The 14,728-nt window shown below is 39.0% G+C and overlaps 1 protein-coding gene across 1 annotated transcript in view; it reads right to left on the bottom strand.

Moving 5' to 3' along the window:
• Nucleotides 1–203: 203 nt before the first annotated feature.
• The window catches only part of ANKH (ANKH inorganic pyrophosphate transport regulator), a 91,454-nt gene continuing 76,929 nt past the window's right edge, over nt 204–14,728 (bottom strand). Inside the window, exons 9-12 of the mRNA XM_031589226.2 lie at nt 3,732–3,861; nt 2,743–2,866; nt 2,036–2,135; nt 204–844 (exon numbers count right to left, since the gene is read on the bottom strand). Of these exons, the coding sequence (XP_031445086.1) occupies nt 728–844; nt 2,036–2,135; nt 2,743–2,866; nt 3,732–3,861 (471 nt within the window). The 3' untranslated portion in view covers nt 204–727. The remainder of the gene's footprint in view (nt 845–2,035; nt 2,136–2,742; nt 2,867–3,731; nt 3,862–14,728) is intronic.

The following is a 14,728-nucleotide window of genomic DNA, read 5'->3' as shown; positions in this document are numbered from 1 at the left end:
TTCTTGTCCTGTGTGTATTTTATTTATCATATGCATATATATATAGATATATATACATGTATGTCTCTGTGTGTGTATATACACATCCACACACTTTTAACAGGAGAGAGGAACCTGTTTTTCCCTATATGGAGACTTACGTGTTCCTCCCTGTATTGTACCCTGTGCAGTATAAGCTCTAATGATGAGGCCAAACAAAAAGATATAGTTCACCATAGTATATTAGTTTATGTAGCAAAGTCATTTTCAAGCAAGTAAAATAAAGCTCTGTATTCCAAACTTCTTTTCCTTAACATTTCTCATAAAGAAAAGGAAGGAAAAGGAAAGAGGGGAAGGAGTAGGATTATGGCAGTAGCACTGAGCCAGTGGCACTTGTGTGTGTGCACACAGGCACACGCACACAGCAGGGCTTTGGTTGACAAATGCAGATTGTCCAGAGAAGATGGATGCATAAGTAAGGAAGACTCTACAGTGATGCAATTGTATCTTTTATGTTTGCATGGAGTGAGAAAACAAATTCAATTGAAAAAGAAAAAGCAAAGACCTCTTTTTAGGTCCCTCATCAGTGTGAGCATACTCAGTATGCTAGAGAATTTATCTGAAACCTTTTAAATCAAGGCCTCTTTATTACAAAAATAAAAACAAACAAACAAAAAAGTATGAGAGACGACAAGATGCTGAAGTGTCACTCCAATCGTCCCTGTAGAGAACAATTGCATCCCATTTCTTATTCATTCTCTTCTCTCATTTCTACGATGTCTGTCATTTCCTCCGTGTGGGGCATGTCGGTCATGGCAGAGTCTTCACCTTCTGCAGATGTTTCATTCTCATTCCGCTTCTTTTTCTGGATTGAAACAACCAGTCATAAACATACAAATATGTTGTTTGTGAACACAGCCCTACAAACTTTGGGCAATGGGAGAAGCAAGGTAGAAATAATACATTTGTTAGGGTATGTAATAAAGACCTGTAATATCTGTGTCATATTCACGGCTTGCCACTAACAAGTTGTCATAATTTAGAAGGTTTTCATAAACTTTGGGACTCAGCTTTCACCTTTCTAAAATAAATGCAATAATAGATGCATTTCTTATGCTAACAGACATCCAAGACAGGCGTCACTGTGACTGGAGGGAAGAAAGCATCTGGAATCTTTTACATCATAGACTTTTTATTATTTAAAAAAAGCAAGTAACATATTTGAGAAGATAGGTTGCTCTAGGGAGAAATCTGAATTTCTCAAATGTCAAACTTCAGTAATTTTTAAGATGTAAGCATTCTGGCTTTTCTTGGTATTGCTGATTGACTGTGAGCCCTCACCCCACCAAAGCCTAGTAATACTTGAGTATTTTTGGACAGCAGGAGCGGGAGGGCATTCAAGAGTCCTATGATTCATCCAGGATGTCCTGGATTAGTAAAGCTAAGAAGTATTCAGCCCCACTAAAAACAAATTGAAGCATCTGTTCCTTATTATCCATTTCTCAGCAGGCTGACTAGTCTTACTGAAAACACTTGTAATGCTGACAAAAATACCCCCATAGGTATTACTGATTCAGCTGAGTTTAGGCATATCAGAATTTCAGTATTTCAGAGGTGTCTACACAAGTCTTGATTTGCAGATCTCAAGTACTGAGCACTTTAGGTGAGAACAAGTTGATCCATACAGCTACTAGTTGGCTTTGCCACTGTCACAGTGGCTGTGGAGATGATGGTGTCAGTTACATGCTAATTCTGGTAAGGGAATAAATTAGCTTGGCACAGCAATTACTATCACTGCCTGCAAAAAAAATGAAGTACCATGTCCCTGGCTAAAAGCACTCTTTAAGCTACTACTGCAATAACAAACAATCAGAAGGTAAATGAAAAACAGATAGATGGACATTGCGAAACCTCAGGCCAACAATAGCCATCTCAAAGTCTATAGGTCTTACTCTGGTGGTCAGGAAAAGCGTAACAGATTAATCATGACAGAGATCAAGGCCCAAGTCTGAATTAAGATCTGCTTTCACCAGAATCTGCAGAGCCTACTTCTTACCTGTTTTCGATAGACGTAACAGGCCGCTATTGCAACCATAGTGGATTCTCCCACAAACCCTGCTAGAAGGGATCCTACTCCCAGGGTGGCTCCATGAACTCTGTGGGTAGCAGACAAAAGATCAGTCATGGTTGTGTGACAGTGCATAATGCATAATTATATTTCTACTGGCATGTAGAACCAATCAGTTTTTAGAACTATTTCTTTCAAAGAAAGGCACTAGCAAAGAGAATAACTGATATTTTAAAGAACTTTTTTGTTTCTTAACTTACTTCAGTATTTTGTAAAAAAACACATTCTGAACCCCATTCCCAACTCAGAAAAGCTGAATACAGAATTTAAAGACATGTGAAGCGTGCTGTAGAATAGATTCTTTAACTTTATAAACAGAATATTCTGATATCTTTCTTAACAATGCATTTAACATAATGGAAATAAATGACACATAGGACATGTTTTTGCCTCTCTGGCATTTGTGCATTTTTTTCAAAGTGGTCATCAGTATCTTGACTGCCTACAGCAAAGTCACACTTGTAAATCTGTAAATGTTTTTTTTTTTTCTTTTTTTTTTTTCCTAGATATTGCAACCATTTAGGGTCTATATTACAGTTAGTATTTGGGGAAAACATTCTGGGTTAAGCAAATTCAGGAGACAGGACAGAAGATAAATCAATTCCATCATCTCTGTGAAGAGCAGAGATACTTACCCCAAGTAAGGCAGAACAATGAGACTAGTGATGAGGACGATAATCCGCAGCACTGAGCTGGGTGCCAGCACAAATGTCTTCTTTAGAGTCATCAGCCAACCAGTCAGGTGTGCTCTGACTGTCACTGTTTACGAACAGAGGAAGGGAAGGGGAAAAGGAGGTAAAAGTAGTGAACATCAGTCATTTCATATGAAGATTCTGGCATGTAGAGAGCACTGTTCAGGAAAACATGTGATGAAACTTGTTTCCGGTAGCTCTGCACACTGGGAAACTCTACTAGAAATGAAGTAGCTTTAATGTGCAAATTGCTTAAACAACATGAGTTTAAATATATTTAGTGTATATATATATATATATTTAGGATAGGACAGGATATATATTTAGGAAAGTCAACAATCCTTCATGGGAGCTGTTCTCTTACAATAATTTTATTAGATGCTCCGTTCTGATTAATGCTACACTACATCACATAGCATTTGTTTCTGAAGTTAGAAATTTTTTTAGAGGAAACATTTTGAACAGTGCTGTTAAGCTTCTCGCCTGAAATAGGGACATTAACTAATATCCTGTTTTTTATGATGTGATGATATCTGAAAGTGCCATTCAGACTGGCTGCTGGAAGGGAGACTACTGGAGGCAGTGTCACTGTGCAGTTAGTCCTAGATGCTACAATGACGTTAATTGCAGCCCTGGTAGAAGAACAATACATGCACATATGTATCACTAATGCTAGTTGTATGTGTTCTCGTTCAACTACAATAGACAGAATTGAGGTCTTGCTTTGGACAGCCAGAAGTCCGCCTAATGACACACTGCTCTTACTGCAACCCTTGTATCTTGACTACTGATGTAAACAGTCCTGGTCTACACTGAGTTTGATAAAAACAGTGTTATCATGCTAGGCATGCACTTAATCATTCTTACACGTACAGCCAAGTCTGACTCTAAGGCCACAGCTCAAAGCTGAATTTTTGTTTTCTTGTTTTTACCTGGAACGGGGAAAAAGGAGAAGATGCGTAAAGGAACAACACACAGCTCTGCAAAAGCGAAGTCTACTCCAATTATGTCAACTAAAATCTTCTCTGATACATTTGGTGTCCAAAACATCACAAAACAGAGCTGGGAAGGAAAGCCAGAAGAACAAAATTAAGAAATGTTTATATTTTAGAAGCAAAGCACAATAAAAAATAGGACCTCCTGGTCAAAAACATTGCACATTTTTGTATTAAATGAAGGGAGAAGATGCATACAAAGTAAAAAAACAAAACAACTTGCCTTTCTATAGCATTAACAGATCTATAGCATGCAAGGATTAAGGTTTCATCATCACTAAGACAAACACTTTATTATTAACTTTAACCATTTTCTTTGAATATTCTCGGCGGTTTCTGCCTCTTTGGACGTAGACCAATGAAAGAATACAAAACCTACATGTTAAGCAACAGTTCTGACTCAACAGGTTATGAAGTAGTCATAGAAAAAATAACACATGTGCAAGCCTAACAATACTGGTTTCCTGTGCTTGGTTTCCAACAATTGGAATGTTATGGTTCAATCTGACCGTAACCAGGAAGAAATTGGAGGTAGGGTTTTTAAAAGGCTCTAGAGAGCCACCTGGACCATTACCAATTAGTGTCTTCAACAATAGCTGATGATGCTGAACCCTACAAAAGTTATGGGCAACCTTATTGTTCTCAAGAAAGTGGAAGACAAATTCTCATCTCTCTTAAATCAATCAGAATCACTGGAAAAGAAACAATCACAAGCAAAGCTCCGAAAGATAATGACTTGCTTTAAGAAGTGTATTCAAAGCAATATTTTCACAACAATTTAAAGAAGTTTTCAATAATTTACATGCAGAAAGACTCTAAGGTATAGTGTATTTATACTCAGCTTGCATTCAAAAACACAGATTATGCATGTGTACATGAGAAGTATGTTAACTTCAGAAACAATTCCTGCTGTACAGGTTCCTCACATAGCAAGGCTGACACACATGTAAGGACTTTTTTTTATGGTGCCTGCAAATGGATGTACTTGAATAGTCTAATTCATACAAACACAATAAGAAGCTTTGATATTTATAACACATGCTCTGTTTAAGACCTCTATTTCCCTAAAACAGATTATCATTTTAGCAAAATAAACAAGACCCAGAGACTTGATCTAGATCTAAGATCAGAGAACTAAACACATTGCTGTTCATAGAGCTGTTAGTATGCAATACCTGTGACAGTAAGGCAAAGGTCTTCAGCAGCCATAGCCCTGCAGACATGCTGCCTTGAGGCCACAAATCTACTGGGTCATGCCATTTAAGGAGTGTGCTGTTAAGACCATACATGAAAGAAAACCTTCCATAAAAAGCCCACAACAAATGGTACAGCAGCAGTACATGCCGTTTAACCTTCTGCTCAGTAGTGGGGCAGTGCTTTAGTCTGGACTGAGGAGCCTCTTTGCAGCTGGTGGTTCCAGCTTTGGTTCAAGGCACTCCCCAGGGAGCGGTACCAACAGCCTCTGCAGGACTTTGTTCTGTAAGAAGGTACACCAGAGCTCCTTTCAAGTATAAGTGTTTTTGTAATTAAAAAGGTGATTTCTTCCTGCTATTCTCCCAGTAGAACACACGTTAAGGAAGCAAGCTGACTGAAGAGGGCAGAACTTGGAAGCATAAATGCCAGTGTGCCATGTAAAATATGCACATTCACTGTTAAATTTGATGGCTCTCCATGATTCCCAAAGCATTCTTTTATTTTTTTAACCTATAAGTTAATATCATAGTACCTGTCTCTCTTATTATCCAGGTGTCACATCCATACACATTCAGATGGCTTCTAAGCCAGACTTTGAAGTCCACTGCCTCCAGGGCAGCCGGGATTTCACTCCAGCTCTTTGCTTGTGTGCCAGAGATTGTCCTTTCTATTAAGCCTACATGTATCCAGCACATAGAAGTTTCTAAAGGTCTGTCACTAAGCGACCTGCGGGAAGTCTCAAATTCTGACAGCCTGTGCAGTGGCAAAACCTTTTGTATTCCTGCAAGAGGAATAATAACTAGTTTTCTTCCCTATTTCTGAGTGTAGGAAACAGTTTTTTTTCCCCAACAATTGAACCTTCTACTCCATTACTTTGAATCCATCTTGCAGTGCATTCCATAGAATCATTAATATTGGAAAAAAACATTAAGATCATCTAGTCCAAACATCAACCCATCACCCATGCCCACTAAACCACATCCCTCAGTGCCAGAATAATACATAGAAGAAGGTAAGAGTGGAAGGCAAACTTGCATCATATTTTTTTTTTCTGCTTTAGCCAGCATTTCTGCTCCTGCTAAGCTATTTGTGTAGGACACAACTGAAGCAGAGGGGACAATCCAGAGCAGAGAAAGTTTTGTGGCTGAAAATCCAGTTATTAAAAAGTTACTGTAAAGTGTCAGAGCAAATTCTTTTCAGTATCATAGACAAGGCAGACTGCAGTGATTTATACAAGCTAACTGTAAAGCAACCATATTGAGAATATTTCCTCAAATCTATCTTCGAAGTCCAGTAAATAACATAAGATACAATCACGTCCACTCTTCAATTATAGCTTACCGTTTTCTGAAAACAATAACCTTTATGTGGCTGGTACTGCCCAATACAATTAGCATCCTACTGAGCAGTATAGTTACTACCACTGAAAGACTCTCTATAAAAAAGCTACGAAGAGAATTATTCTCAGTCATGTTCTCTTTGAAGTTAAAGTTTATTTCTAGCCTTGATACGAACAGACTCGATCTCCAGCCAACCCAGACAAGAGAAAGGCCAGCTTGCAAATCAGGGATAATGACTACTATCCAGCTGGCACGCAGGCATACCTCCTCAGCTGTTGCAAACTACAGACCCACCTCCAATCAGCAGTCAGTGCTGATAAATGGCTTCAAAGAGCACTTCTTACACAGTAGCTGATGGGTAAAGATCACAGTGATTGCTAAGCTTAAGGATAAGCAGTTTTGGGCCATGAGGTAGTAGAAGGGCCTTCTATTTCTGACTTGGCATGCTTTTGTCTTTTGGTTATAACATTGGTTGAACATTCATTTTGCTAAGAGATTCCTCTATGTCGTTTTACGTACAGATGACTTTCTCATTGCCAAAGGGTACAAAGCTGCACAAAAATAAATGAATACTTTGCATCGTGCAAGTTCTCTGTAATTTTGTTTCTAGATTGCTTTCAGTTTAAGAACTTTCAGTTTAAGAAGTTTCTTGATTACATCAAAGACAAATTCAAAAAAACCCCCAAGCCCTGCTTCAGGAAAACAGGAATGTTAAACACATAAAGCAGGAAAGCTATCTTGGCTATGGTAAGGTATACAGCAAATAGATGAGTCTCAGTTTTTTCTGATGCTAAGAGTTGTGACTATGTTGGTAGAGAATGAATAGTAATGGGGAAGGAGAGCAGAGAAAACAGATCCAAAGCAGATGCAAGCAGTGCAGTGAAAAAGTGTGGCATGCCCACTTGGAGATGGGACCTACTGGAGGAAGATCAGCTAACACCCTGATCTTAGAGAATGGATTTACACCTATGTCCCCTGTCTTTTTTGTAGGTAAAAGACTCTGTTTACCTTCTTCTGCCCCTTCTTTCCCCTATACGTATGCCTGCAATGTTAAAAATAGAGTAAATGAGCTTGGGTAGGTTACGCTTATAGCTTAATTTAATCTAATCAAGAGCTGAAGACACTACAGTAAAAGCTTCAGCATTGAGTAGCAGCATGCGTGCATGCTTATACTCTGCAGCTTCAGGCTGTGATTGCAGTTGCTTACAATGCCTGCAAACAGTAAAGAATATTGTACTTAAGAATTCTGCAGTTGAGCATTTTAATGCCTTGAAAGTAAGGATTTTTCTTGCAGAATTTTAGTAATTCAGCTAACTTGATTTTTCTCTCGTATAGTATGAGTGCAGGATGATATTAAAGCCTTTTGTCATTTAAATGGCACTTCAGCTGAGAAGTGATCACTTCAAAAACACAGAAAAAGAAGATAGAGGCAGAAGAGTGAAATAGTACAGAGAATATGGAGGTCTGAATAAATAAGGTAGCATTTATTACGGTGTTATCTCTGTATGAACACTAGCCTGAGTACTTCTGAAGATTTTTTAATCACTTGAAGTGATTTGAAGGGTTGTGCGATTAGGTAATGTGTCTTTACCTGATCTGATGTAGTGAAATTTGAAAGACATTATTAAATATGTCAACTTACAGCTGTGTGAGAACCAGTACAGCTGCACTGGATCAGATCAAAGCTCCAACTGGATTAGAGCTGTCTCCCTGCTCAGTATTGCTTGAGTATGCCTAAGGAAAGGGCACAAAGAGAAGAAAAAGGGCAGAATAGGAGATGCCCTTTCCCCAGTGCAGTCTGAGTTGCTGGCAGCTACAGATTTGGGCATTCTCACTTAGGCAAGGCATTTGTAGAAGCACTGTCAATAGCAGTCATGCACCATTATCCCGTGCAGCACTATTCTGGGCATACAAAGTATCTAATATTAGTGTTTTTCTTTTGCAATCAAATTGTGCATTAAAAATACCCCATCCCAAACCCTTCACTTGTGACTGAGATGCTCTCAGTAAGGACTTGTGCTTCCTTTCATGCCAAACCTTGTTTTTCTCATCTGGCAAATTCAATGTCCAGGCATACTGAAAGAAGATGCATTGAAAACTGTTGCTGTCAACAAGCCTGACAGAGCACACCAAACTGTTACTGCAGCTGGGAAAGCATCCAACTGGTAGTACTCAAACTTCTCCTTAATCTCTTATTAAGTGTACTGTGTGCATCTGACTTTCACAAAGGCTTGTAAAAGACTGTCCATGAAACTTTGCGTCAGATGCTGCACATGTGAGTTCTATGGTTTTCCAGAACTATCACCATTTGGTCTCTTCAAAGGCCCTAAAGCTTCTGGAAGCTATTTCCATTTTTTCTGTTGTTGACAGGGATTGCTAGACTTCAGAGACCCACTACATAACACATTATGCTAACAAAGGCCATTGTCATGTGTAGAGTAATCTGCAGGGTGCCAGATTGATTTGCTTTTAGGCACTTATGCAAAACCCTGCATCTCTTGGGAGATTCACTGACAAATACAAGGATTAGAGTATCCTGGTTAGCTATGAACAATGGTATAGCACTCTCAGACTTCAGTGCAACCTCCAGTTAGAAAAACACTGATGACAAAGACATGACTGTTCCTGAGGAAGAGGCTATGAAATCTAAAATGAATGTTTTTAAAAATGCGTTAGATGTAACCTTGTCTCATTCCAGATTGGTATAACAGATTTAACCATAGGGATTTAACCAAGTGGGTGGAACAGCGAACCTGCAAAAGGACCTTCTGTGTTGAAATGCAGTTCATAATTTTCCACTGCAAAACAACTGCACAGATGTTTCCTATCACTTTTTGAACTTAATATGTTTTCAGAAGTGTGGCTGTCCAAGAAAGGTCTTTACCCTCGAACTATTGTTTTGTGTGTGTATTGAAGTCTGCATCTTAACTAACTTACCCAATGCCTTGTTCATGACATCTCTCTGCCCTTTTATGGTATTTGATGCTTAATGAAGGCTTTATTACATATATCAGCTTTGATTTATCCCTCAGATATTTGAGACAATGAAGTTAATCATTTCTACTAATATGAAAGAACACTGCATGATTTTTACCATTTTAAATGTACAATAAATGAATTGTATGAAATAAACTTGTCATGTATTCTACACAGTCTGATCTCCTGAACTGCCAGTCATCTCCAAGATCTCTGTCATTCCCACACAAGCAGAACTTCCATAATTCTATCTCCTTTCAAGGCTTATAAACCAGGATGAACTGTTCTTGTAGATACCTTTGCAAGGTGAAAGAATGTCGTCTTCTAGCTTGAATCAATGTGACAAAAGAGGAGTAAACCTCATATTTTGCAAGATGTTGGGGATGGAGGGAAACTGCACCTGATTTTTGCTGAGTTTCTATGACCATTTTATATATACCTTAATTGAAGAACCTAGAAAATTGAGTCTTCTAAATCACTGTGTACTGGGATTTTTCTTAAACTTATTCTAGCATCTTAATGTTAAAGAAAATAGCACTTACTTTTATTCTCCATTATAAAAATACAAAGTTGTGTACTGTTAACTACTAGTACTGAAACTATGGAAATAGTTACTATTAATTAGTCATGCCTCTTTTCAGACTACATTTGGAATATGTTTTATCTGTTGCATAGCTTTATTCAACGCATAAACAATTTCCTAATACCTCCTGAAGCATTCATTCCACTATGCAATCTCTCAGGTAGTCAAACAACATGAAAAATGTTCAACAGGGTTCTTGCAGAGGAAGACAACCTAACCACACATCAGTTTACACAGACAAAGGTTTTCACGCTTTACTGCAGACCAGACAACAAAATGCCTTATCACAGACATATTATTCCTTGTTGATAGGAAATCAAATGCAAGTATAAGATGAAATTAATCAACAGAAACAACTTTTTGCCTTTTGAGATTAAGATTTTTCTATTCTTTTTTATTTAAAACCACACTACTATTAACTGCCAAAGTTATCTGGAAACTGTGTGGGAATTTCTTTTGTATGGCGTGAGAGCAAAGGCCAGCATCGTCATATTGTTCTGGGAGCTTGCTGCATACCAAATCCTGGCCCACACCAGAGACTTGCAGATTTCTCTCCTATCTTTTCATATATCATGTCAGAAAGCAGTTTCCACCCAGCCACCCCATTCTAGCAACTTCGAGGAATTTTAGAAAAGCCTTTTAAGATGAAGAATCTGATCAGCCCAAAGAGAAGTATTTAGGTTTTCCACTGTGTGCTGTTGAGGTTTAGCACAGTGATTTGCTCTTGTAACTTGGAAACAGACTAAAAGTCAGTCCTCTTCTTGTGTAAAGTTTTCTAGACAAGACTAGGTGAAGCTCCACGGAAAACCTGTCCTCACCTCACATCTGATTCTGCTTCAAGCCAGAGGCTGGTCCAGATGAACTCTAGAGGACCTTCCAACCTGACTAATCCTGTGATCCTGTGAAGCAGAAAGCCCCAGATCTGTGTGTAGTAAAAATGTCAGGGCACAGTTGCATTTGAAAGCTGTTTATCATAATAGTACTGATGTGAATTACCAGGACATTCTCTTACAGAAATTATCCCTCAGGCACTTGCAAGTCAGTACAGATTTCTGTGAACTTTCTTTTCTGTGAAGGGTGCTATAAAGCTGAAAACAGTTGTCATAAAATTTGTCAAGCAGCAGGGGGAGCAAAAGAATCCAGAGCCTGCCTGCAGGAAAACTATGACTTCACATCTTCTGACATAATTGGTTTCTGCAGATTTAAGTCTCTCCCTGCCTTCCCCAACTTACCTTACAATTCAGAGTGACGGAGCATGCCATTCTTTGGAAATAAAGCTAGGTCCAGCAGCTGCATGACAATCAACTCTCTGATAGCATTAGCACGATGTCACGGATACTTCTCCCCCAGCTGCCGCTGAAAATACTTGGGTAGTATTTTCAATTTCTCAATTTAGTCATTTTCTTCTGTCTTAAGTTTTCTGCAACACTTGCTTTTTCCTATCACGATTGCAGTGCCTGAGCAAAATATGCTGTAGGGATGATTTTTGACACTTCCTTTTCTGCTTGCTCCAGCCATTTGTGAGAATAGACCCTTTGTGCGAAACCTGAACAATCATGAAGGAGACATCAGTCTCCACCTCACTGCACCAAACAGAAATCCTTTGTTCTGCAACAAAGGCTCAGTGCGGTTCCACAGATGGGAGAAGGCCCCGGGCTCGCTCATGAGGATTTTATAAAGTCAGCATCTCGTGGTCCAACATCTTCCTGAACAGGCAGGAATACTTCCATCCGTATCTGAAATAATCTTTACTGGAGCAGGAAGTAAACCTGACCTTGAAAAGGTAAAAATCTTCAGCCAGTATTTCTGCCAATACTTCATTTCCAAATGGTTATTTTTGTGCCAGCAGCCTGAAGATGAAAAACATATCTGGGAGTTCCAAGATGGGCAAAAATCAAAGCAGTGAAAACCAGGTCATTCACCAGATGTATTATTTTAAAAGCTGTCCTTGGCATCCATATAATAGCTGATAGTAAATTAAAAAGAATGTAGATTTAATCTTCAGATTTAATGATTGCTTTTTTTTTTTCTATAATGTAGAAGTCCTAGATAGGATGTGTGATAGCTTCTCAGTATAATGAGGCTGTAATGAAGCCATTGATAAAATAAGACAGGGGAATGTGGAGGAAATCTATTCCTCTTTTTTTTTTATTGCTCTTCGTTGTATACTCATTAGAGATAATGACAATGAACCCAGTCACCCAGAGAAATTCAGACACTGGCACTGTCAGCAGCTGGGGCTGCATCCTCTGAGAGGGAACTGCTTCTTACTGTGACATTTCTTCCTGTGGTTTTTACTGCCCTGGTTCTATTATCCTGTGACTTCAATAAGGCCCAGTAGCAGCCCTTGGTAATAAAGCAATGCAGAGACAAAAGATGAAGACAGCCAATAAAAGACAGGATAAAATGAACGAACCCTGAACACAGCGGCTTCTGCACTGGCTTAAACTTTTGGCTGTCTTTTTATCCTACTGGAAGCTGCAGGTATATGTAGTGGCAGCAAAACAAAAACTATGTGGAAAGTTACATAACACTGTGCAGAATTTCAGTTCAGAAGAAAATAGGGTTTGTAATGTTTCTTAAAGCCAGTCACTAACCATGACTAGGCCCTGCTTTGTTACAAGAAGATACTCATGAAAGCACGCAATAAAATACAGAGGAACAACTATCCAAAATGGATGGAAACACTGTAGTGGCTGTTCAGCAATATATAAGGGGAAATTAATAACTCTCATAAGCAGAAAAGAAGATATTTAAGGAAAATCTCCTGCTGAGGAGAGTTGTAAGCATGGCAGGGGAGGATGAACTACTGCTTTAATCTGGACAAATAGGACGATGTGCTATGAAGTACAGTCGCTATAGATTTTGTGCACGGGGAACGAGGATAGGTGATATTGAACCATGATTTGATGTTGTGTGACGCATTTAAATATTTCAATTATCCTTCAAACTATCTACAGTCAAACTCAAATTTCTTAATAAACAGAAAAATACTCCTGCTCACATACTCTTGCTCAGCTTTAGAAAGCACAAGAATCACAGAATCACAGAATGTCTTGGGTTGGAAGGGAACTTAAGGATTATGAATCTCCAAGCCCCTGCCTCAGGCAGGACCACCAATCTCCCCATTTAATACTAGACCAGGCTGCCCAGGGCCCCATCCAATCTGGCCTTGAACACCTCCAGGGACGGGGCATCCACAACCTCTCTGGGCAGCCTGTTCCAGCACCTCACCACTCTCTCTGTAAAGAACTTCTCCCTGACATCCAACCTAAATCTTCCCTCCTTCAACTTAAAACCATTTCCCCTTGTCCAGCTGTTATCTACTCTTTCAAAGAGTTTACTCCCCTCCCGTTTATAGGCTCCTTTTAGGTACTAATACTTAAGTATTTTTCCACTTATAAATTATAGTGCAATTACAATATTGCAAAACTTTTGCTCATCCTCCAGGCCATGCTTATTCTAATGCGAAGACCTCAAAAACTTCCTCTTCTACAACTCACATTTTTTATTTCTATGGAGTAACTTGAGCAGTGTAGTGTTATAGTCTGGGTGGAGCACAATGGATACAGATAATCACACAGAGAAAGAAATCATCATAGTGTCTCCTGTCTTCCTATCTTCCCTGATTTGGTTAACCTGTTTCTTCTAGAGAGGCAGAACCACTGCAGTAGTCAAAGCCTCAGGCCAGAGAGATTAATAAGGTTTGCAAATGGGTGTCTCATTCTGTTCCCTTTTTGCAGAAAGGATGAGGCCAAGAGAGTTTAATTACTGCATTTTCTTTACAGACTGTGATGTTGCTGTCTATCATGACTTATAAATTCAAGATATAAAAGAGGCTTTGTTGACTTCAATCCACTTGGAACTACTTGTTCAGCTGCTAGACACTCCTGCACCTTCACTGCACAAAAACTGTGTTTGGCTCTCTCACTAATATTAAATAACCTCCCTCACATCTTTCTTCCCAACACCTTTCCCAATTCCCTACTGTAACCGTCTGTCCATTAAAGAAGATGCAAAGCAGCAGTGACATCATTTTTACAATAGCATTGGTGCTATTAAGCCTAAGCTGTAAAGTCCTTTGAGCTGTGTCTAATAAAACAAACGTTACAACTGCTCAGCTCTCCTCCTGTGCATTAACTTGGTGACAGACAATGAACGTGGTGTGGTGCATTCAGCCTGCCACCCTCAGCACTGTTAAGGAGAAAACTGGTAATACATACAGTGCTCGAAAACCTGAAGATGCAATTGGCAGTATGTTCTTGCATACACTTTATTTAATAGAAATCATGTAGCTAATTGGAGCTGTTGTTTGAAAATGCATCATTAAAGCACATGGCCTGCCCCAGCTGAACTGAACAGTGTAGTTCACTAACAAACTCTAAGAAATTATTTCCTCTTTTCCAGTGTTAAAATAACAAAACAAAAAAACAGATTGATACTGTTGAACAGATACCGTTCAGTAAAACTGACAGAAACTTTTGTGTCATCACAGAAGACCTACTTTAATAGAGTTCAACTGTGAAATGGGGATGGGATTTAAAGGAAAAAATAAAAAAGAGAGAGAAATTTATGTGGCATCAGCTCAGGTGTCAAGCTGCCCTGGAAAACCCCTGAATTATGCAGTCATGTCCGAGTTCAAAGACACTGCTGCTATTCTAAGAAAAATCCTTGCCGAAGACGAGTCCATTTGCTACTACTGCTGTGTAAGACAGAGTTGCCTTAAATAGCTTGTCACATAGCCTTTAGGCACATCTCACAAGGGAATGCTCTCCTCAACAGAACAAAGTTTTTCTGCAATGGAAAAGTGCAGTAATTCAGCACTTTTATTTGGAGATTTC

This window comes from Phasianus colchicus, chromosome 3, assembly GCF_987193195.1.
Source record: "Phasianus colchicus chromosome 3, bPhaCol1.hap1.1, whole genome shotgun sequence".
In the NCBI taxonomy this organism is placed as follows: Eukaryota; Metazoa; Chordata; class Aves; order Galliformes; family Phasianidae; genus Phasianus; species Phasianus colchicus.
Note: the sequence above shows the minus strand (reverse complement) of the source record. Positions and strands in the feature narration are given on the sequence as shown.